The sequence below is a fragment of the Coptis chinensis genome, chromosome 4 (assembly GCF_015680905.1).
Source record: "Coptis chinensis isolate HL-2020 chromosome 4, ASM1568090v1, whole genome shotgun sequence".
In the NCBI taxonomy this organism is placed as follows: Eukaryota; Viridiplantae; Streptophyta; class Magnoliopsida; order Ranunculales; family Ranunculaceae; genus Coptis; species Coptis chinensis.
In genome coordinates, this window is record NC_141459.1 from 107,921,862 (window position 1) to 107,945,920 (window position 24,059).

General features: G+C 39.8%; 2 protein-coding genes and 1 long non-coding RNA gene across 14 annotated transcripts in view; all 3 read right to left on the reverse strand.

The window, feature by feature from the left end:
* LOC147506872 (putative disease resistance protein RGA3) overlaps positions 1–17,213 on the reverse strand; it is a 30,056-nt gene extending 12,843 nt beyond the window's left edge. For 3 of the 5 annotated variants that reach the window (XM_086558901.1, XM_086558900.1, XM_086558902.1), the window contains exons 1-3: positions 13,797–17,213; positions 12,717–12,951; positions 12,545–12,619 (exon numbers count right to left, since the gene is read on the reverse strand). In XM_086558901.1, the coding sequence (XP_086415027.1) occupies positions 13,837–16,926 (3,090 nt within the window). In that variant the 5' untranslated portion in view covers positions 16,927–17,213 and the 3' untranslated portion in view covers positions 12,545–12,619; positions 12,717–12,951; positions 13,797–13,836. Of the gene's footprint in view, positions 1–11,731; positions 11,978–12,397; positions 12,447–12,544; positions 12,620–12,716; positions 12,952–13,796 lie in introns of those variants that run through there. The other 2 variants (XM_086558903.1, XM_086558905.1) reach the window with 2 other exon arrangements.
* LOC147506874 (uncharacterized) lies at positions 6,683–7,285 on the reverse strand. The gene is made up of 2 exons (XR_015194018.1): positions 7,026–7,285; positions 6,683–6,858 (listed from the first exon to the last, which is right to left on the reverse strand). It is a non-coding gene; the product is annotated as an uncharacterized LOC147506874 (long non-coding RNA).
* LOC147506875 (peptidyl-prolyl cis-trans isomerase FKBP65-like) lies at positions 10,147–11,694 on the reverse strand. 8 transcript variants are annotated; one of them, XM_086558931.1, is made up of 7 exons: positions 11,537–11,694; positions 11,282–11,461; positions 11,074–11,196; positions 10,922–10,990; positions 10,630–10,757; positions 10,420–10,533; positions 10,147–10,326 (listed from the first exon to the last, which is right to left on the reverse strand). In XM_086558931.1, the coding sequence occupies exons 2-5, from the start codon at positions 11,378–11,380 to the stop codon at positions 10,713–10,715; spliced, it is 336 nt and encodes a 111-aa protein (XP_086415057.1). In that variant the 5' UTR covers positions 11,381–11,461; positions 11,537–11,694; the 3' UTR covers positions 10,147–10,326; positions 10,420–10,533; positions 10,630–10,712. The 8 variants fall into 8 exon arrangements, with proteins under 8 accessions (XP_086415057.1, XP_086415056.1, XP_086415054.1 ...); XM_086558930.1 differs by having other exon boundaries at positions 10,147–10,331; positions 10,424–10,533; positions 10,844–10,990; XM_086558928.1 differs by having other exon boundaries at positions 10,147–10,331; positions 10,424–10,533; positions 10,630–10,990.
* Positions 17,214–24,059: the final 6,846 nt, after the last annotated feature.

The following is a 24,059-nucleotide window of genomic DNA, read 5'->3' on the forward strand; positions in this document are numbered from 1 at the left end:
ATGAACTTTGATTTTTCATACCATTGTTCATACTCATATTAATACAGATGTGAAACAGTGAGAAACACAGTGATTGTTTGGGTATGAACAATAAGTGTTCATACCTATTTCGTGTATGAACAATGGATGTTCATACCCACCAAATTTAGTTTAGGGTATTACGTGTCACGTCCTAAATAAACGGTTTCGTGTCCACTTTAAATACAAAACTAACTTCTCATTTTGCACACATTTCCAAAAAATAGCGAAAGCAAAAAGAAAACTAACACAAAAACAGTAAAACCCTAGATTCCTTTTTAAACTAAAATTGTCTCCAAAATTAGAATCAAAATATATCAAATGGATGAAATTTTGTGCAATACTGAAAATTGCAAGAACCCTAGGTATGAGAACGACATTTACTGTGAAGAACACAAATAAGAAATATCAAATGTCGTATAAAGTATTGTAAATGATACTGTTGAAGAACAAGGTGAAGATGACGAGAAAACAGATACTGATGATGATGATGGAAATGCAGAAGAAGAAGAAGAAAAAAAAGAAGAACAAGAACAAGGAAAAGAAGAAGAAGAAGAAGAAGGGGAAGAAGATGCAGAAGAAGAAGAAGATTTAGAGGTTTTTTTTAAAAAAAATTATTGATTTTATTTTTTGCAAGAAAGTGGTATGAACAATGTGTGTTGATACGTCTGTTTTTGCATGTTAGGATTTGAATATGTTAGGACCGCGTAGAATAGGAAATAGGCATGAACATTTATTGTTCATACTCATATTAGATTATGAATACTCATATTCATGTAATATAGCATGATAGTAAATATGTATGAATACTGATTTTTCATAACTTTGTTTTGCATGTTAGGATTTGAATGTTGGAAATCAAGAAGTACAACAACAACAAGATGGAGGAGAAGATGATTTGGAGGTTCCATTAAAGGTACATTTACATTAGTGATTACTCATAACTCTGTATGAACAATAATTGGTCATAGTACACTGGGTATGAACATTAATTGTTCATAGTCCATTGGGATGAACATTAATTGTTCATAGTCCCTGGGTATGAACATTGATTTCATACCTTTACAATAACAAAACTATGTTTATAATTTGCATGTCTTACCTTCAATTATTTGCAGTCCTTAATTCGAGGAAGGAAGAAAAGCAATATGGAGAAGAAGAAGAAAGCCGATAAGTCCCCTGTGAGTAGAAGTGTTAGTAGAAAGTTATCTTTGAGATTTGACACACCAAACAAAAGTTGTGTTTGAGATCTGCATCCAAAAAAAGGAAACCGGAGTCGAGCAGCGCTGCCGGCCAATCTAAAAAACTAAAGACAAAGAAAACTAGTAAAGGGAAGGTTGTGGTCAAGAATACTAGTAAAGGGAAGGTTGTGGTCAAGAATACTAGGAAAGGGAAGGTGATGGAAGAGAAGGAAGATGAGGAAGATGAGAAAGAGAATGTTAAAGGTAGCACAGTAGCACCTGTGCAGCTGCGATGTACCTTCTCACACATGATAAGTTTGGTACAAAAACTCAAAGAAGTGGGAATTCCAAAAAAGTATGTCGATGAAATGAAGAAGACACCGTTTTGGTTTATGTTTTATGAGTTATACAACAGTGGGATTGTTGAAGGAAACAAATTCAAGCCAAACAAAGAAATATTCTATCTCTTGGACAATTTCAAATCAGTACCTGAGGAGTCATTTGAGATTGTAAAAAAAAATGGTAAAGCTAACTGTAGAGGAGGTTAGTCTCATGTTTGGGCTGCCTATCACAAATACTTTGGTTCAGTTAAATAGGACTGTTGGAGATGATGAAAAGAAAACCAGCTTCATTAAAAAGTACTTTGGTGATGGAAACACCAGGTATTCCAAGTCTCATGTTGAAGATGGCATAATGAGGACTTTGGCAACCACTGATGAGCAATCGCTTTTCATGTTGGTTACATGTTTCTTCAGCAATGCCAAATACAGAGCATCATGGCCATTGATCAAGGCTGTTGACAACTTGGATACACTTAGAAGTCTGTCTTGGCCAACTGCCATACACAAGGAGTTAATTGATGCTGCCATTGAATACAAAGAAGCAAAAAAACAGACGATCAATGGATGCACTATAATGTTTTTAGTATATTTCTTTAACTCAATATCCTTAATTTATGGTTGTTTGTCTGTTTTATAATAATTTGTGGGTATGAACAATAAATGTTCATAGCTATTGGTGGGTATGAACAATGAATGTTCATACATGGATACCTATTGGTGGGTATGAACAACCAATGTTCATAGCTAATGGTGGGTATGAACACTCAATGTTCATAGCTATTGGTGGATATGAACAATGAATGTTCATACATGGATACCTATTGGTGGATAGCTAATAGTGGGTATGATCAAATGATGCACTATAATGTTTTTGGTATATTTCTTTAACTCAATATCCTTAATTTATGGTTGTTTGTCTGTTTTTATAACAATTTGTGGGTATGAACAATAAATGTTCATAGCTATTGGTGGGTATGAACAATTAATGTTCATACATGGATACTTATTGGTGGGTATGAACAATCAATGTTCATAGCTAATGGTGGGTATGAACAATCAATGTTCATAGCTATTGGTGGATATGAACAATGAATGTTCATACATGGATACCTATTGGTGGATAGCTAATAGTGGGTATGATTAATCAATGTTCATAGCTATTGGTGGGTATGAACAACCAATATTCTAGCTATTGGTGGGTATGAACAACCAATGTTCATATATATTATTAGGGTATGAACATTGATTGATTTAATGTTTTGGTTTATTGGTGTGTGAACTAATATGGCTTTCGTCACGTGCGTTGCAGTTTTGGTTTTGTGAGCACTCTGTAGTCATCAAGAAGGTAGAGAACCATGAAACCAAATTCCCGAGGTGTGCAAGGTGGAATTTGAAGACCTTGCTTGATGCGTTTCGAAAGACACCAATAACATAAATAGCTGCAAGTTAGATTATTGTTGATGCTGAAGCAGCATCAGAGGCTGAAAAGACTTTACTTCATGACATGTATAGTGATTTAGTCACAAACAATGAAGTAACAGTCCAGTCTACTACAGAAAACATTGATGCATTGAAATTGGAGAACAAAGAACTGAAGGAGAGGGTAATTGAGCTTGAAAAGCAAATTATGTCTTCTAGAGATGAAATTGAAAAGTTAAAGGAGCAGCAAGAGAGGGATATGTCTGATGAGGTTGAATTGCAACCTAATGAAGTAACGGATGAAGTCCACCCATCTAAAGAAGTGCAGCAGGGGCATCTTGATGAAGTCACGGATGCAGTCCACCAGGCTGAAGTGCCGCAGGGGCATTCTGACGAAGTCACAACTGAAGTAATGGATGAAGTCCACCCACCTAAAGAATTGCAGCAGGTGCATCCTGATGAAGTCACGGATGCAGTGGCTGAAGTGCAACAGGGGCATTCTGACGAAGCCACAATTGAAGTTGCGGATGAAGTTCAGCAGAGGAAGAATGTCACAGAACCTTTTGATGGTCCATCATTTGATCTACGCCTAACCTTGTCACCTCCAGATAAAGATGAGGAGAAGGATGTCGAGGGATCCAAGAAACCTTGCTCACTTGTAAAGCGAGTGAAGCAAAATAAAGAAAGGAAAAGTAAAGTGATTGGCGAGGATTTCATTGGAGATGGGCGAAAAAAGAAGAAGAAAGGTGACACTGGCAAGCAAACTCTTGTTGATGACAGTACCGTTCGTTCTCTGCTTGAACTGAAGACGTGTTGATACTATGTGGGTTTGGAAGAAACCCATCGAGAAGTCATTGACACGTTCTTCAAAATTGTGGACAGTGGGTAAGTTTAAGATACCAAAAAATAATATTTTTGAGTAAATATCTTGTTAGACTAATGGTTATTTCTTATGGTTTTTGAAGAGCTATTGCTTGGTCAAATGGAACATTACAAATTCAAGGTGTTCTAGTTGAAGATATTCTCTTTGATAGAGAAATTGATCACCAGGTAAATTTTATTCATACCACAATTGGACTATGAACAATTATTGTTCATAGTCTTTAGCTATGAACACTCATTGTTCATACCCACAATTGGACTATGAACAATCATTGTTCATAGTCTTTAGCTATGAACACTCATTGTTCATACTCCAGCAATGGTTATGAACAATCATTGTTCATACTCGAGCAACTTGCCAATAATCTGGTAGCTATGAACACTCATTGTTCATACCACAATTGGACTATGAACATTCATTGTTCATACTCCAGCAATGGGTATGAACATTCATTGTTCATAGTCATAAGCTATTTATGTGATGTCAATTTTTTAAAAAAAAACTTATCCATTCAACATGTCATCGACTGGTGGGCGATAGAACTTCAACAGAGGAAGACTGGAAAAGCATAAACTTGTCTAGTATCTGCAAACACTAAGGTGAATTTTTTATTAAAAAAAATATTTTTATTTCATCTATTATTATTGTCACATTCTTATTATTTCACACAATTGTTGACACAGAGATTGTTGGAAGAAGTAGGATTGGAAACCATATTGAAGAGCATTGACTTCTCTTTGAAATTCATTGCCATTCCAATTCATTTGGACAATCATTGGACTCTTCTTGTGTTGGAGTTGGTGGAGGGACAACAAACAAGATGGTATTACTTCAACTCCCTAAGCCAGACAAAAAAGGGGTTGGAAGTTGCAAAAGAATTTGTGAGTTCGACAATAAACACTTAAATTACATAATTTTTTTTATGTTGAAATATAAAGAAATAACTTATTGTAATTTTGCAGAAGAAGGTACTAGTTGAGTCAATAAACAATCTTATCAGAAAGGGGGATTTGAAAATCCAGCTTGTCGGTAATAAAGGAAGAATACTTTCACCAAAATGTTCGCAGCAAAACAATAGGTAATTATTTATTTATGTGTTACATGTGTGAACTATGATTGTTCATTCCTATTGGGTATGAACAATGAGTGTTCATACCTCAGACAGCTATGAACATTGGTTGTTCATGCCTCAGATAGGTATGAACATTGGTTGATTGTGATTTGACTGTGTATTCTCTAAATTGACTGTGTACTCTCTAAATTTAGGTATACAATAGGTATGAACAATGACTTTTCATGCATCAGATAGCTATGAACAATCATAGTTCATACCCATAAGAACTATGAACAATAAATGTTTATACTCCAATACGTATGAATACAATGATTCCTTATATTTTAGCACTGATTGTGTATTCTCTAAATTGCAGCGTTGATTGTGGGTTCCATGTATATAAAATGATGGAAATTTTGTATGAACAAGGTCATATGGATTTCTAGCAATTTATAAATGAAGAGGAAATACAAAAGTTCGCCCTCACATTGCATGCAGAATGCTTTCAGACTTGCCGAGAAGTTGGAGTAAAGAAGATCATGATTTTCAGGAAAATTATAGAAAGGGATTGTTTGCTGAATGAATGTGAGATTTTAGAAAGGGAATGTTTTGCTGAATGAATGTGAGGAAGGCAAAAAACATTATATTTTATGGTGTGTTTTGTGCACAATGATATTTTGTTTATGAACAGGGAGCGACTCTAGAATGAAGCAGCAAAGAAGGCAAATTCTGTTATTTTGTGGTGTTTTTTGTGCACAATGATACCTTTTTTTGTGCACAATGATATTTGTTTATGAAAGTTAAATATTGGTGTTTTTAATGTGTATCTTATTATTATTTATATTATGTTTATTTATAACTAATTTTCATATTATTTATATCCTTTTTTCATAACTGTTGTTCATAATTGGGGCTATGAACATTTATTGTTCATATCTTTAAAAGGTATGAACAATGAGTGTTCATAGCTCCAATAGGTATGAACATTTATTGTTCATATATGTTTTGGGTATGAACAATCAATGTTCATATCTATTTTAGGTTCATATTTTTTTTTGGGTATGAACATTGATTGTTCATATCCAAAGAGGTATGAACAATCAATGTTCATATCTGTTTTGGGTGTGAACATTTATTGTTCATAGCTAATGTTCATAATTTGGGGTATGAACAGTTATTGTTCATATCTGTTTTGGGTTCATGTTTTCATAGCCACAATCAATGTTCATAGCTGATGTTCAGCATGGGTAGGTATGAACAATCAATATTCATACCTATCGTGGGTATGAACAATCAATGTTCATAACTTGATCAATGTTCATACATGGATAGATATGAACAATGTTTGTTCATAGCTAATGTTCATAATTGGGGGTATGAACAATCAATGTTCATACCTATTTGAGTTATGAACAATGATTCAGTTATTGTTCATAGCTATTGTTCATACCTACTGTGGATATGAACAATCAATGTTCATAACCGGGTTGTTTCAGTTGGGTTGGGCCGTTTATTTTTTTTCTTCAGGAGTATACTTGACATTTCATCTACCCGAGCCGTTCTAATTTCGTGAAAAGGGTAAACTTGAACTTTCATCCACCCGGTCCTTGTGAGTGATTACAAAAATAACGTGTCCTCTAGAGTTCCTCTTTCAGCTGATTTGTCTTTTAGAGTCGCTCCTGTATTAACTACATTGGCCTTGGTAGAGCATCATGGTAATATAATACAGCTACGGAGGAGGGAGCCTTCTCATAATCATTCAACATATTATCCATATAACTGAGAATTTTAAGAAATTAGCACAACGATATTTTCCAATCTGATATGTGCTGTCTATTATTCAAAATCAAAACTCAAGTCATAACACATTAACAGTGCAACAAAGTGAAACACAGGTGCAACATAATGATCCCATCACGGCATCCCTCCTTCCACTCCTTCAAAGGTCTTGCACACTCAAACCTGCAAAATGGGAAAATCAGAAACACCACTCAGAAAGTCACAGAGATGACATTAGAAACATCAAACATCCTAGAAAATTTACTCCAATTTTGCAGTTTGCACATTGTACGTCGAGGGTTTGATGGCATAAGGAAAGGTTCATGGCAGAAAGAAAAGTGCTACTCTACCGCAATTGAAATAACATGATTTGGATGCCTTAATATCAAAATTTCTGCCAATCAAAACATTTTGCACCATCAGAAGTTCAGAATACACTCGTGACCAGCTTGGTTCCAGCAAAACTGGAGCATGGTTCACAAGTCAATACATGCATAAGTTGTTCAAAGAGGGCTACTGGTTTACAGGCCATTAGATGCTTAGCTATTTAAAGGAGGGTACACGCCATACAGTTAGGAGAGAAATAGAGTAAGGAGAGACAAGAAACGATGCACACCATGTTTGTTGGTGACTAACAAGGAAAGCAACTTTGTTTGTGAATGTGGGAAGTTGTTTTCAAGGGAGAGACGCAAAGAGGGAGAGTTCTGCAGACCACTTCTTTCTGCCTGCAATCACACGGATTATAAATAATTAAATACACAACACCCGTATCTAGATGAAGAATCAGAGTTCTTTGAAGTTGTATACTTGTACGAAAGGCATAAGAAAAGGAGGAGGGGAGAAGAGTGATTAACATTATGATGCTCATCATATATCTCAGTCACTGATCACACTTGAGAATTCATGACAATACAATGCATCATTTCCTATACTTTTATAGGCATATATAGCTTATACCGCAACACTAGAAGTTGAATCGTGTGTCTTCCTTAAATGGTATTTTGGCTAGGCTTCAACTGCATTGAATTCGTTTTGATCAGAAGGTTAGGAACAACATATCTGAAATAAGAAATGCACAAAATAAATGGAAAGAAAAAAATCTCACCTCTTAACTACAAGAGTGAAATCATCCACGGATAGCATCATTCCACCAAGAGCAGGCGCATACATGTCTTTAGATACTCTGTCATTAGTCAAGAGTAAATGTTTTATTTTGTTGAATCCGTCAGTTTGCATGAATTAGGAGTTTTTAGGTTGTGCCTCGTGTTTGATTGAGTTGCTACACTTTTCACAAACCAGGAGAGACATTGTTTCCACTTGGTTTGTATATATACTTGTAAGTTGTATGTGCGTACTGAAAGAATGTGCTTGCAACTGTACTTGAAACTCTCTCTGATAGCAATATTGGAATCAGCAATTCACCGAAGAAATATTATTTAGGGAAAGTTTGAAGGAGCGTTCCTTTTTTACAGTCGTTGTGCGGTTAACAAGATTTTTGCAGCATATGTTTAGGAAGATTCTGTGCAGTTAACAAGATTTAATTGATCACCACCTGGTAAATATACTATGGACTATGGAAGATTCTGTGCAGTTAACAAGATTTAATTCACCACCCAATGCAAACACTCCACACTACCATCGGAATGGGCCATTGCCGAAAGTGGTAATCTATCAACAGAAAGAACCAAAGGGAAGATGAAATAAGATGACACTATAACGCCACACCTGCCAAAAATCTGGGGAATTAGACCCGCTACAGTACTCTGAAGTGTCCATATATTTTGTATGCAGATTAGTTTCAATGCCAACTACGCAATTTATGGTACAAGCATTCCGACTGTAACTGTGATCACTCAAAAATATTGGCGACCTATTGGAAAATGTTCCACATCAGGCAGCTGTCTTATGATTTGGGCCTTGGAGACTAATTCAACACCAACTCTGAAATGTTTTTCTTTTTCTACAATTCTGCATGTTTGGCCTCATTCACACTATTTACATGCCTCAACCCCCAAAATAGTTAGCCTTCCTTTTAGAAATTGACATTTCCTAGTTTCCCAATCACGGACCCTTTGCTTCCATCACTCACAACAAAGTTACTTAATGTTCGAAGCTGGCTAAATCTCTCAATGCTTCCTGAATAATTCTCTCTCTCTCCAACAATAGTCTTATACTCGTTTATGTATTTTTAAATACACTTAAAGAGAACTACAGACAAAAACCCATAAACAAAGGGAGCTACAAAGATGCATTCTCATAAAAAAGCTAACTAAATTATGCTTCAACTCAGACCAACAAATCAAAGTAGACGCTAACTCAAACAACCTAAACAGCTGCAATAAAAACCCCAACCCAGTTTTCTTGCACTCAAAGCTAACTTAATAATGTTACACAATATAATCCATCTTGCTTCTATGAGAGGGGGGGGCAATTTAAAAGGCTGCCGGAAAGAGGGACAGAAAAACAATGGCTGTGAAAACCATTACACTGGCTTATCCTTGAGATGTAATCCGAGATCTTTCAGAATGTACAACAATATCTTATATGCCTTGCAGTGATATTTTTTGTATTTGTTGCTTGAGGCACAAGTTGTTCTTGATCTTATGTTGTCATGACTTGAGAGGGAAAGGTGCAGTATAAACATATTATAGATTTCTCTTAGGAAGGTTGGATCATCTTTAACCAGTTAGAGGGAGTGGATCTCAGCAATCTGGCTCATTCTTTCCCAGGAGCCAACAATATCATTAACATCAGTTTTATATAGGCAAAGGCGATGATGTTAAATATGTGAGAATTTTGTGTTGAATAGTTGATGATGTAATCCCTTCTTCAAAATTGTACCTGTCGATGAATTGGAGGAGTTCAGCATTCAGTTGTTGTCGCACTATTTGGGTTTGCAGTTTACACGGAGATTTTATTCAACACCCAATGTAAACATACCACACTACCATCTTTGGGGCCATTGCAAGTGCTAATCCATCAACAGAAAGAACCAAAGGAAGATGATTGAAGCTGACACAATAACGCCATATCTGCCAAAAATCTGGTGAATTAGGCCCGCCCGCTACAGTACTCTAGAGTGTCCATATATTCGGTGATGGATTACAATCTGCTGGAAGTTACAAGCATTCCACATCAGGCAGCCGTCTTATGAAGTTATGATTTGTGCCTTGCAGACTAATCAGTTGAGCACTGAAAGAGAATCTGAGAATGCAAACCATTTTTGAGTAGTTAAAATTCTGAGGTAACACCTCCGTCATTCTTACTTCCTCAAGAATCAAGATCATCCATCTAACAGGTTTCATCATGGCACAAATTTCACATCTGAGCATTGCAATACATATAAACCTAACAACTGAAATATGGTTTCAAAGGGTAAAAACCAAGCAGATAACGCACTAAATTTCAAGACTCCACCCCTAGCTAACAAAGCCAAGGAAATACATAATATCCTTTCATCAATAATCAGAATTACGTAACGGAAATATCCTTTTATCAATAATCTGAAGAGTTTTACAAACATTAAGAAATGTTGCGGCTCTAACTACTAAGCCGTCAACCAGACACAACCTAGCAAACAGAAGACATCCAATGAACTGAACACAGTCGTCCATCATGCCTCACTGTCAACCCTTGCTGCCTAAGCTGCTGCTTCTCTCATGGATATATAATATTAGGTCAGGAGAACAGTCAACTTAAACCAAAGAAAAGTGCCCTCACAATTTTTTATTAAAGGTCAGCAACTTACATTAGTATCAAGTGTTTCTAATTTGCTAATCTTGGCAAATATGTTGCAATAAAACTGAGCGTCCTTCTTATTTAACTCCTTTCATGACTTTATACTACAGCTTCACGTCCCTGATTCCACAAAGATTCCACCCCCAACATACATTTAGTCAAGAGACAGTGGACATAAATGAATTAGCCGGTACAATAAAAAGGCACAATACATACCTGTAGTTGGGATCAATTTCAAACGCCTTCTTAATATCGATCTCAGCAAGGTCCAAATCAGCCAGCTGAATGTAAGCTTGGGCTCATCTATACAGTGCCTTAACATTCGTACTCTCAAGTTCTAACACCTACAAAATTATTATCGCAGCATTAATCCTCAGGCCCCTTGGTTTGATGTGATTTGAGTTGTCGCTATAAGTTAATCCTCAGTTACATTTGTGCAAAACTTCTCTGCTTTTTAGTAGTCCTTTAGCTTCAGCTTGCAAGCTGCATTATTCAGATTGCAGCTTACCTTCAGAACCTTGGACTTTTTGTTTTCCTCTTCACTGAAGTTGGTGTTATACTCAATAAATTTTCCAGCCTGATTACAACGAGATGTTCAGTCAGTTGCAATACAAAGAAACCATCTCTAAAATCATTCGTTCCTACTAAAAACTCTCTTACCTTTTCACATCTTTGTGAAGCCTTAGCATATTTTCCAGCTATGAATGCTACATTTCCTTCCTCTTTCTTCTTACCAGCGGCTTCAATTTTCTCAGGAGTGTTCATGTCCTGCGATTCTCTCTCCTAATGATAGAAAAGGAAAATTTTAAACTCACTCATACCAAGCACAATGCAAGAGCCGTACTAAGAGAATTCTCACTGAAGATACCTTGACAAAGGATTTGAGCTCAACTTCATAGTATAATGTGGAATTAGGGGGAACAACAGCCAATTCTTGCTTGGATTCAGATGAACCAAAACCATCCATATTCTGGAGCAATAGTCAACTCTGCAACCTCCCCTTTCTTCATTGTCATGACAGCTCTATCAAGTCCATCAATAACTTGCTCTGCAAATTGTAAAGACTACACTTCATTATCAAGTTTAATCATGATAACAGAGAAAGCATGCCAAATCCACCGACATGAAAAATTATGTTCATCTGTCTTGAACTCAAATAGCTCATCATCGTCACGACCCTTCTACAGAAACACAGTTCCATCTTGCAACTTCCCAATACGTTTCATTGTCAGACAAATGAATAATTTTATAACTTCTAAAACTACACTGCAAAGGATAAAACTAAACAAATCCATACAAACGTGATTCAGCTACACAACAAAAAAAAAAAAAAAAAAAAAAAAAAAAAAAACAAAAAACTTTATCAATCAAAATATCAAATTGATAAATGAATGTAAAAAAGGAGGCGCCTTTTTCTCCATGGCCAAATGAGAGGCAAGAAAAGATTCACCACTCCATTATAAACATTGGTTTCCAGGAAGAAAAATGAACGCACTTTCATTAGATCCCCTGCAACCAGGCCGGGCCTATGGTGGTGATGTCTTACCTGCATTATAAACATTGGCTGTCAAATTTTTCATTAGTTCCAAATCAAAGTTCTAAATTGCAGGCAAAAAATATATGGTGGACTGAACAACTAAATTTTATGACAATACCAACATTTATTTTCAAAAATATACCAACTCTATATGTGTATCTTGTCCTATGAAGACTGAAGAGCTACAAAATGTCAGAAGTAACTCCTATAGTAAGAGCTCGAAAGTCACACAAGTTAAATTTCATTACACAAAATGCAAGCTCCAAATAAAGAACGACAAATTGATGATAAAAAATGCAACCATAAATCTCTGTCGTGCGTATAAACTACTAGAAATTGAAACAGAAACCTCTGTAAAGAAGTGAATATTTACGAATGAAGAGCAAACTTGAGAGCATTATGCAATGGTTAAAAGTTCAAAAGTTAATATTTGGGATTGTTTGTCACCTGTTTTCGAGAGATGAAGTCATCATGCAAGAACTAATTCAGGAATAACCTGGTTGCAAAGGCAGAACATGTAGATCCTGTTAGAGAGAAGTCGCAAAAAAGATAAGCAACTAGTATTGACCTTAAAGTAAAGTACAAAACTCCCACCATCACCAACGGTAAACTCCACCCCTTCAGATTTGGAAACCATTGTACCATCCTCAAACTGAGTTTCATATTTAACTGCAAAATGGACAAAAGAGAAGCAAGAAACATTAACCAAGCAATTCCATCTCACTTAAATCAACTAAATGATGCAATATGTAGGTCAATAACATACCAAACACTTCATCCAGGTCCTTTGGAATCTCCCACTTCTCTCCCGCGGTAAGTACCTTCTTGAAAATTCCTTCATCCTTGCAAATTTCCTTGGCACTAGGCGAGGAAAGCAGCTCAACATCAAACTGAAGTGTCGCATTGGGAGGAATTGTTGCAGAGGAGCCAGTTTCACCATAAGCCAACTCAGGGGGGATTGTAAATAAAACGTTTTCACCCTTCTTCATGGTCTTGATACCCTGGTCCCACAAGAATCATTAATTATAGTGGAAAGTTAGTTATAGCTAGGCTTCTAATACTTGGAAGGTTTAAAATCATAATTCCAATCAACAAAATTCATAATATGATATCCACAATAAAGACTAGCAAGTAACAAAAGATCAACATTCCACTATATTTTCAAAATGAAACACAAGCACAACGCGCATCTTTACTTAGGTAGAAACTTTAAATCCGTTTCAAAATCAACAATTTTCTTCCGTAGGCAAGAAATACTAGTAAGGAATATTCGCATGATAAACGGTCGTCCTCAAACATATTTATTCACGGTCGGCATAGAAAGTATAACGCAAATGACCACTAAAGGCTATCTTATAATATTCCGACGATTTGGGCACCAGAGCGTCTCACATTTGTAACACTGGATGTCTAAACCAGTAAGTGATGAAGGCTACAAATGAGCAATTAAACAGTTATATGAAGATAGGCAGAAATACAGCCACACACCGCCCACACCCCAAATGGAACTTGTAAAAGAGTCCAGCTATTCAATTTTGGCTAATTCTTGGAGTGTTCAAATTCAGCTCGTTTTAAAATATGAGCCGATCCTACACTCAAATTAGATAACTAACCGAGCTTGAACACAATGAACCTCAACTGGATTCTAATTCACTGCCATCCTACAGTGGTGAACTGACCGAGTTATCATTAAAATGCACAACATTCATTTAATTCCACTAACTTGTTAAAAGGTATATAAAAAATCCACATAACATTAAATATCAAAAAATTGAACACAAAGAAGTGCTATGAAATATCAGAAAAGTTAAGAGTTCAAAAGTTAATATTTGGGATTGTTTGTCACCTGTTTTCGAGAGAGATGAAGTCATCGTGCAAGAACTAATTCAGTTTCTGCTTTTAATATCTTTGCCGTCAATTTCAATGTTGGGAATGTGGGTTAAGATGCTCCAGTCCTCTCTGCTATGTTCTCTCGTAATAATAGGGCATGACCCGATTTGCAATTTGCGAAGCATGGTGAGTGGTTTCAACTCCTCTGGCTTGAAATCAAGGAATTCGCATGAATAAAACTTCAATTGTTGAAGTGACGTGAGTTGGTTTAATCCTTGGGGGAGAGAGGAATGCGGAAAATATTCAATTCTAAGTGAATTGAGGTTGTTGTTGTTGTAGGTGAGGGACATTAACGTCTTGGAAAGAACACATACATCGCCCTGTAATAGCACACTTTCAAGCTGAGGAGGAAAAAGGTAGTGCGGTTCCACCTTCAGTTTTGGGCATTCTTGAATCCATAGTTCATGGAGACGGGGCATGATAATGATAGTAGTATTATCACTTGTTGTTGTTGGGACATCATGCTCCTCCTTCTCCCACTCTGGCAATGTCCACAACTGAAGCTTTTTCAATTTTGGAAACAACACTACTGATGATGATGATGACGAAGACGTTGAATCTCCATTTCCAACCGTCAAAATATCCGCACCCAAATGTTTCACCGCACTTAGATCCATTAGAGAGAGTTCTTCAAGAAATTGTAATTTGCCTAGAGCGGGCAACATCTTCAAATTTGGACACTCGCAAAGTTGCAAGTATGTAATATTGGACAATACAGATTCTTCGACTGACAACATCCAAGGAGGGAGCGTGAAGCCAACATATTTCCTTATTTCCAATCGTTCCAAGCGTTCTTTATGTGGTTCCAGATTTTCAAGAACACCTTCCATCCTTCGTATCTCCTCTTCGCTGCTGACTTGGTCTCTTAAGATCAACGGAGGGAAGAATTCTCTATCTCCGAAATTCAACCCCAATGTTGAAATGTTTTTCTTTTTCTGTAATTTTGCCTGCTTGGCCTCATTCCCACTTTTTACATGCCTTAACCCCGTAATATATAGCCTTCCTTTTAGAAAATTGAGATTTCCTAGTTCCCCAATCACGGACCCTTTGCTGCTTCCATCACTCACAACAAACTTACTTAATGTTCGAAGCTGACTCAATCTCTCAATGCCTCCTCGCGGGTAATACTTTAGAGAAGGAGTGTATTCAACTTCCAGATGTCTTAGGTTTGAAAGTTCACCAATTCCTTCTGGCAGCTTGCGAAGATTATCACAACTGGTAAGCTTCAATGTTTGCAAATTAACTAGACTTCTCACTGTCTCAGGCAATTCCTTCAGTCTTGTTTTCGACAAATCAAGGTACCGAAGATGTAATAATCTATTCACTTCACTTGGAAGTACTTCAAGGCCAGGACTATAGTATGCACGACTCAAGTCTAAGGTCCTAAGACATGTCAACTGGTATAATGCAGAAGGTACCGACTTGGATAATTTTCCTACCAATGTGCGTAACTTCTTTGCTTCATAAATAGATGGATTCTCTACATCATCAACTGTCAAATGACGAATCTTGTGACTGATAATTTTCTCATTATTCACCAAAACAGAGCAATCAGTTTTTGTGAGGAACTCGGCAAAGTCATGTACGAGATCATGCATCTTGCATTCAATAATGTTTCCATCATCGTCTTTCTTAAAATCTTGGAAGAATGATCGCATCGCCAGAGCATCAAATAACTCTACACCAACCCTCTCTAGCTCTCTTGCTCCATCAGAGCCGAGATAACCTTGAGCCATCCATAGCTTCACCAACTGCTCCTTCTTCATGTTGTGGTCTTTCGGGAAAATTGCACAGTACATAAAACATCGTTTCAAAACTGACGGCAAAGCGTGATAGCTCAACAAAAGAGCAGCTAAGAAACTCTTTTCTTGTGTTTCCCAAATGTCACTTTCTAATACATCCGTCCAATCTTGTTTCGCTCGTTTGAATCGCATTAGACTTCCTAATGTCTTGGCAGCTAGTGGAACACCTTTGCATTTCTTTGCGATTCCTTGTCCAATTCCATTTAATCTTTCGTGCTCTTCTTGTGTTCTTCCCCAAAAAGCTATCTGTCTGAATATGTGCCAACAATCATCGTCGGACAACTGTGCAAGTCTGTGTATATAAATTGAGCCGATCATTGTCGCAACTGCCTCGTTACGTGTTGTAACGATGATTTTGCTTCCTCGCTCACCACCATCCAAAGATAACTTCAATGGCTCCCAACAACTGGAATCTTCAGTCCAAACATCATCTAGCACAAGCAAAAACCGCTTTCCCTTTATGGAGTTGCACAAAAGTTTGCGTAGAGTTTCACTCCCAACCTCACTTTGTGGATTTTTTCCAGTAGCTTGCTCAATGATTTCTCTTGCAACCCTTACAAGATCAAAAGGTTCGGAAACACAAACCCATATTTTCAGCTCAAAAGTGGTCACTATAGTTCCTTCGTTAAACACTAGCTGTGCAAGAGTTGTCTTACCAAACCCGCCAGTTCCAACTATTGACAAGATAGGTACATGAATCCGTTTTTCTTGTTGACTAGTCTCGCACAGCAGCATGCTTAGTATATTTTGTTTGTCGAAATCCCGACCATATATATCAAATACTTCCACACCAGAGTTAGTGAGTTGTCGAGGCTCCTCGCAACTATGACTCTGAACGAGGTTTAGTTGATTCATGTTGAGAGCAATCTCATCTAGTCTTTCTCTTATGTCCTTAATCCTATGAGCAATGTCATGACGTGCACCAACATGTTTAAAGCAAGTACACAGAGATAACAAGTAGGAACGCATTCTGTTGGCAACGTGAGAGCCATCGGCAGTAAATCCTTGTACTCGTGAGATGAGAATTCGTGTGTTCCATTCATCCAATACATCTTCTGCATCATACATCACATCTTTGAGCTCTTCCAACCAAACCTTTACTGCATTCACATGTCTTTCATTCTTTTCCGCATCTTCAAGCACCGCTTTAATCAGAATGAGCTTGTTCTCGAGTTTTTTTAATTCTTCACGAATCCTTACCACCAACCGCACTTCCTGTTCAACTTCTATTCGGATGAATGAGGTCAACTGATCCAGGACAACAGACAGTATCGCTTCAGCCATGTTTTTTATGATTCAACAAAGAAGAAATGAGGTTCAAGAAGCTTATTAGGTTGCTCTAGTAGATTTTGAAGTGCGAAGACAAATAATGGGATAGGAAGACCAAATCAAGTAGGAAACGCGTTATTGATGTCACGTTGCAACACGGATGTGGAAGTGGGGACTGGAGATACCACAAAAGTCAAGACTCGATGGCACACCAAGGGACGCTTTTGCAGCTGCAATGAATGTGTATAATAGCAACTAGGAAAGTACAAGTAACTTCTTGTCATTGTGAGATTTTTAAGTTTTATTTGTTTTTTCCGATAATTAATGTGATTTTTCAGTTTTAAGTCTAATTTGGCTTAGGATCCCTCTATAGCTTACATTGAAATATGTCAACGGTTTTATTGTGGGATGGAGTATAGAACCATCAAGAGGTCGCAAGTATGAATGGGTTACGGTCTCCCTTGGTTGGTGTCCCAACAAATTCGATTGATGGTGTTGCCATTAAGCATCAGCTTCCCTGTATACAATTAAAGGAGGGTACACGCCATACAGTTAGGAGAGAAATAGAGCAAGGAGAGACAAGAAACGATGCACACCACGTTTGTTGGTGACTAACAAGGAAAGCAACTTTGTTTGTGAATGTGGGAAGTTGTTTTTGTTGGGGTTTATACCAATACCAATCGATTCCTCCACTACACAGATAATTTGTATTTGAACACAATTCAACTCTAGATAAATTCTAAATATCAACTACAATCTATGCTAACATGCCTAACTCGCTAAACAACTATTAACAACAAATAATAATGTAAAACAGAATTAAACGCATACCACAACACAAAAATATACCGTGGTTCGGCCAATAATGCCTACTTCCACAAAAGCTAGTATTTTATAAAGTGGGAAGAAAGATTACAATATCTCATTTCAATCTCTCACCTTATTAGATCACTCTTATCTCTTTACAGAGTTGTCTATCTGTAAATGTTATCTCTCAATCTTGATACCTTTCAAGATTGGATTTTCTCTGATTTTTGTGTTGCCTCTCGTGTGTTTGGTTTTGCCAAAAACCTAAACATATAAGCCAAAACTCGTGGTTCCGGAAAAATAGAATTCTGCCAAAATAGGCATAATGGGCTGGGTCGTGTGGTAAAAGCCAAGTCGGAGCAAAGGTGCTTCACTCTTCTAGAGGTTCATCAAGGCATGGCGTGGGTCGCGCTCCGAAAGCAAGACAAAAAAAGCAGGTGCGCTTTAAGCAAGCTTTCCCGCGGTGAAATCCTTTCCTCTTCATGTGAGGGATAACACCAACAATCTCCCCCTCCCGAACAGTGAGGGGGGCTTCCTCCATGCAATTTTCAAATCAACAGGAGGAGTCTGCTACCATTCCGACGGTAGCACAACAAACATCAAACTTACCTTTCGATAAGACTTTGGTCATCATATCCGACCTGTTCTTGTCAGTATGGATCTTCTCGATACACAAATGCTTGTCTTCAAGTACTTCTCTAATCCACTGATAACGCACATGTATGTGCTTGAATCTAGAATGGAAACTCGGATTCTTGCTCAAATAGATGGCGCTCTGACTGTTATATAAAACTACAAACTGTTTCTGCTTTAGCCCTAGTTCGTCGAAGAACATCTTCATTCATAGCAACTCTTTGCAACACTCAGTGGCTGCAATATACTCGGCTTCTGTAGTGGAGAGAGCAACACACTTTTGCAACTTTGATTGCCAAGAAACCGCTCCCCTGCAAAAGTAACCAGATAATCGGAGGTGGACTTCATCGAGTCAACATCACCTGCCATGTCTGCATCAGTGTAGCCTTCAAGTAAGAGCTTACTTCCACCAAAGCAAAAACACGGTTTGGAAGTGCCCTTGAGATATCTCAATATCCACTTAACACCTTCCTAATGCTCTTTCTCCGGATTTGACAGAAAACGGCTTACAACACCAACGACGAAAGCAATATCCGGTCTTGTACACACCATTGCATACATCAAGCTGCCCACTGCGGATGCATAAAGAATCTTTTCCATCTGACTCTGCTCATGCTCACTCTTTGGACACATCTCTTTGGTCATGCGAAACTGGCCACCAAGCGGACAACTGACTGACTTCGTTTGATCCATGTTGAATCTTTTAACACCTTTTCAATGTAGCTTTCTTGAAAAAGTCATAACTTCCCACTCTTTCTGTCATGAGTGATCCGCATCCCAAGTATCTGCTTTGCTTGACCCAAATCCTTCATCTCAAAGAACTTACTCAAGTCTTTCTTCAGCTTGGATATTTTGTTGATGTTTGGGCCAACTATCAACATATCATCCACATACAACAATAGCACAATGAAATCCCTCATCTGGAAATCAATAAGCAAACACACAATGATCAGAAGCAGACTTTTTGTATCCTTGCTTCGCCATAAAGGAATCAAACTTTATGTACCACTGCCTCGGTGCTATTTGCTCCAACCCATCTAAGTTTGTTATCAGCTTGCATACTAGGTGCTCCTTGCCTTTGACCTCAAACCCCTCTGGCTGGTCCATGTAGACATCTTCTTCAAAGGTCTCAATGAAGAAAAGTTGTCTTAACATCTAGCTGCTCAACCTCTAGGTTCATACTTGCAGTCATACCCAATACCATCAAAGTCAATACATTTCATTTGACCGAATCCCTTTACAACAAGGCGAGTTTTGTGCCTTGGGTGAGGATTGTTCTCCTCATGCTTGACTTTGTATATCCACTTATTCTTGAGAATTTTTCGTCCTTGCGGTTTCTCAACTAACTCATAAGTGTGATTCTTATGCAAAGAATCCATCTCGTCATGCATGGCCTTCAACCACTTCTCTTTGTCTGTACCTTCAAGTGCCGCTTGATAGTACATAGGTTTTCCACCATCCGATAGTAGTACGTACGTATGTGGTGGATACCTGGTTGAAGCTAGTCTCTCTCTGTTTGATTTTCTTGCCCCATCTGCTGGTGCCTCAGGAGGATGCACTTCTACTTGCTCTGGTAGTGGTTCATGCATCTCATCTGCATCTTCTATACCAATAGGTTCTATCTCATCATGAGCAATAGGATTCTCATCATGAGCTCCTAACTCATGGTTCTCTGCATTCTCAATAACTTCTACTCGTTCCATAGTAGGAACTTCTGGTTCTGAATCAACAAGATCATTAATGAAAGCCTGTAGCTTCTCACCCTCCTCAAAGCCTGTAACTTCACGGATGTCAATTTACAATGTCCAAAAGATTGTTACCCAATGCCGCGGATAGACGAGTTGGTGGATCGGTTGCGGAGTTTAAGTTCTTCTCTTTCATGGACGATCTATGGGATACAATCGGGTGTTCATGTATGAGTCGGACCAAGACAAAACCGCGCGTTTATAGTAGGGAGTTCTTCGTTATACCCGAATGCCTTTCGGCTTGAAAGCGCCGGGGCTACCTTTTGAGGATAGGTGAGAAGATGTTTGAGAGCAAGATCGGAAGGGAATGGAAATCTACATAGATGACATGGTGGAAAAGAGTATGACCGAGGAGGAACATCGGAGGATTGAAGGAGACGTTGCAATATTACGGACCTACAAGCTGATGTTGAAACCGACAAATGCACCTTTGGGGTGGCGTCGGGGGAAAGTTCTTAGGTTACATCGTCACATACCGCGGAATAGAAGCAAATCCGGACCAGATCGGGGCTTTGGTAGAGATCGCAATCACCCGAGGATGTGAAAGAGGTCCGAAGGTTGGCGGGAAAAGAATCGCGGCTCTCCAATGATTCATTTCAAAATCCTCCGGACAAGTGTAGACCTCTGTACACTGCTCTTGCGGAAAACAACGGACTTCCAATGGACCGAGGCGTGTGAAAAAGCTTTCCGGGGAGTTAAAGGTTTATTTGGGGAAGAGCCCCCTATCTTGTCGCGACCGGGGCAAGGAGAAAAGCTATGACGTACTTAGGGGGTGTCGAGATGCAATCGGCTCCGTGTTGATAAGGGTGGTGGACAAGATAGAGAGGCGGTGTATTTTGAGCAAAACCATGTTAGATCACGAAACCGGATATAGCGGGGATCGAAATTCGCTCGGGCGTTGGTTTTCGGCTTTGAAACTAAACCCGTGCCGATGCTCTTTCGGTAGTGGTGGTGACAAATTTACCACTCAAACAGCCCCGACGAAGGCGGAAAAGTCGGGGAAGAATGTTGAAGTTGGGCGGTAGTCTTGAGTTCATACGACACATAGAAGTACCGAGACGGGGGGAGAGCCGAGGCTATAGGCGGGAATTCTGGCGAGAATTCCGGCCGAGGACCCTACATGGGGAGAGGAAATGGTTATGGAGCGAGAGGGCGATCCTAGTCATGATCCATTCGACCCTTGGGATATGAGAAACGGGTGGAGAGGTCTTTGCAGATGGATCGCGACCCGACACCTAAGCGGGATCGGGGTGGTGTTGGTTACACCGAGAACAACCGATTAGAATTATCGATGAAGTTGGGGTTCGCGGCCGAACAATGAATCCGAGTATGGCGGTGATAGCGGGGTTGGAAATGGCGGCCGATCTTGGGGTGAATGAATTAACGGTGTATTCAGATTCCAATTTGGTAATATGTCAAATGAGCGGAGAGTTTGCGGCCCGGTGCCCCGGATGGCAAAATATTTAGAGGTATTACGAGAGAAAGGCTAACAAGTTTACTCGAGATCAAGTTCGCCCACGGGCGCGGTGAGAACCGACGCCCGATCGTTAGCATATATGGCGGCGGTGCTACCGGGAACCCGAGGGCCGAGCCCGTCGAAATTAGGGTCTTGAACAAACCAAGCACGCCGAGGAGGGTGAAACAGTTTTGGTAGTCACCGAGAATGAGACAGGTGGAGGGAACCCATAAAGAGTTTCCTTGGCGGGTCGAGATCGAGGACAAGCGGGAGAGAAAAGAATGGAACAGTGTCTCAAAGGTACACTCGATAGATGGTGACTTATCTGAGGTATAATGTCATTGGACCGTTATTGAAATGCATCGGGCTTAAACAGTGTAAGAGGTCTTGAGTGAGATTCATGAGGGGATTGTGGGAGTCATTACGCCGGTAGGACGGCGGCACATCGATTATTATCTCAAGGGTATTTTTGGCCGCACATGAAGCGGGACGCAACGGAGTATGCCAAGAGGTGTGAGAAATGCCAAAGATTCTCACCGCTGATACATGCTCCGGCTGAGTCTTTGCATAAGGTATTCAGTCCTTGGCCTTTCGCCATGTGGGCGTTCGATATCGTTGGACCGCCTCCGCAGCCATGGCAAAGCGAAGGTTCGTGTTGGCAGCGGCAGCATTATTTCACCAAATGGGTTTGAGGGTGGCACTGCGGCGAGGTTAAGGAGGAGCAAGTCAAAGAAATTTCGTGGGAAAATATAATTTGCCGATTTGGGCTGCCGCGATACCATAATCGCAGACAAACGGTACTCAATTCAGGGGCAAAGTACGCGAATTCCTCCAAGCATTCAAGGTGAAGCAAGGATTCTCAGCTCCTTACAATCCGGAGGGAATGGTCGAAGAGGAATCCTCTAACAAGACAATAATGGATAATTTGAAGAAGAAGTTAGAAGATCGAAAGGGGCCAGGGGCGAGTTGAATCAGGTGCTATGGGCGCATCAACAACACCACGAACTTCCACTCAAGAGTCGCCATTTGCCATGGCCCTGGAGTGGGGCGGTGATTCCCGTAGAGATGGTGGAGGCGACAACGGAGAACCGTGAGCCGTAGAGGGAGGAGTCAATGAAGTTATTTTAGGCTGCGGACTGAACCTTACAGAGGAAAGGAGGGATATGGTAGCATCAAGTTGGGAAGAGTACCCGAGGAGATTGCGAGGCAGTATGACAAGAGGGTGAAACCGCGGCAGTTCAGTGGGGACGGCGTTTCGAGAAGAGTAACCCCGACCACGAAGAAAGAGAAGGACGGAAAGTTGGGGCCCACCGGGAGGCCATACACCGTGGTCGAGCGGCGGGCTGGGACCCATCGGTTCTGATCACGAAGGGGGGAGGACATCGCGAGACCTTGGAACATAAGAATGTTGAAGAAATTTTATGAGTGATGCTTTATGCAGGTTTTATTTTAATTAAAGACAAGCTCTGGAATCAACGAGAGATTCTCATCTAAGTGTATGATGATGTTATGTATGCGCCCATCTTTGTCATCGAATCAAAAGTCTGTCGAGACCAAAGAATTTGGCAGTGTAATGGCCGTGAACACTCAAACCAACGGGGTAAATCGAAGCAAAGCTGCCCCCCTGACCTCCTACCGTAGAGTAGAAATGAGGGGACGAGCCCCTTCGTGGGCGATGAGGTCAAAACAAGCCGGGGCAAACCGAGATGCCCCAAAAGAGCCTCACTGGCCGGAGGAGATAACGGAGGGACGAGCCCTTCGTGGGCGATGAGTCAAAGAAACCAACTGGGGGCAAACCGAAGTGCCAAAGAGCCTCACGGTGAGAGAGAGATACGGAGGGGACGAGCCGCCAGCGGACGGCGAGGTCGAAACCAAGCGGGGGGCAAACTAAGCTGCCCCCAAATAGCCCTACAGCTGCCATAGGCGGTGAGAGGGGAAGCCATCCGGTCGGATGCGTGGTCGAAAACAAATTTTGGGCGGATATGCGGCCCGAAAACAAATTGTCCTGTGAACGGCTAAGCATAATATAGTTGAGCAACTTGGAAAAACATTTTCCCCAAAATATATCCGGAATACATCGTTAATTGGCAAAGGTTTGAGCCCGCTGGGAACACCCAGAAATACGGGGCACGCATAATATCCAGAACACCAAGTAAAGAACAAGTATATTACAAAAGATATTGAGCTATAAAACAAAGGGTTGAACTCCGATCACGCTGCTCCTCGGCGGGTGCGGGAGTAGAGGTGTCCTCGGGCATCTCTTTCAGGGTGAGCAACGGATATGTTTACTACCTCATCGGTGGCCACGGGACGGTGCGGGCTCCTTGTCGGGCCCGAGGAGGTAGCAGGTGGATCGGCCGCTTGGTCGCTTGGGCGAGGGAGGCGGCGAGGGAAGAAGTCTCGGAAGAAATGAAAGCTTCGGCCATCGGCTTGGATTCCCCTAGCGATTTTCTTTTCGCTGCGTCGGAAGCGGGTCGAGGAGGCAAACGCATTTGCCGAGGATTGTT

What these genes read in the sequence shown, in the direction of transcription:
- LOC147506875 (XM_086558930.1), bottom strand. Translation starts at nt 11,380, where the DNA reads ATGGATGGTTTTGGTTCATCTGAATCCAAGCAAGAATTGGCTGTTGTT. An exon ending in AGCTCAAATCCTTTGTCAAG is followed by an intron (nt 11,197 to 11,281) that starts GTATCTTCAGTG and finishes TTCTATCATTAG; the next exon opens with GAGAGAGAATCGCAGGACAT. An exon ending in CTTCACAAAGATGTGAAAAG is followed by an intron (nt 10,991 to 11,073) that starts GTAAGAGAGTTT and finishes CGTTGTAATCAG; the next exon opens with GCTGGAAAATTTATTGAGTA.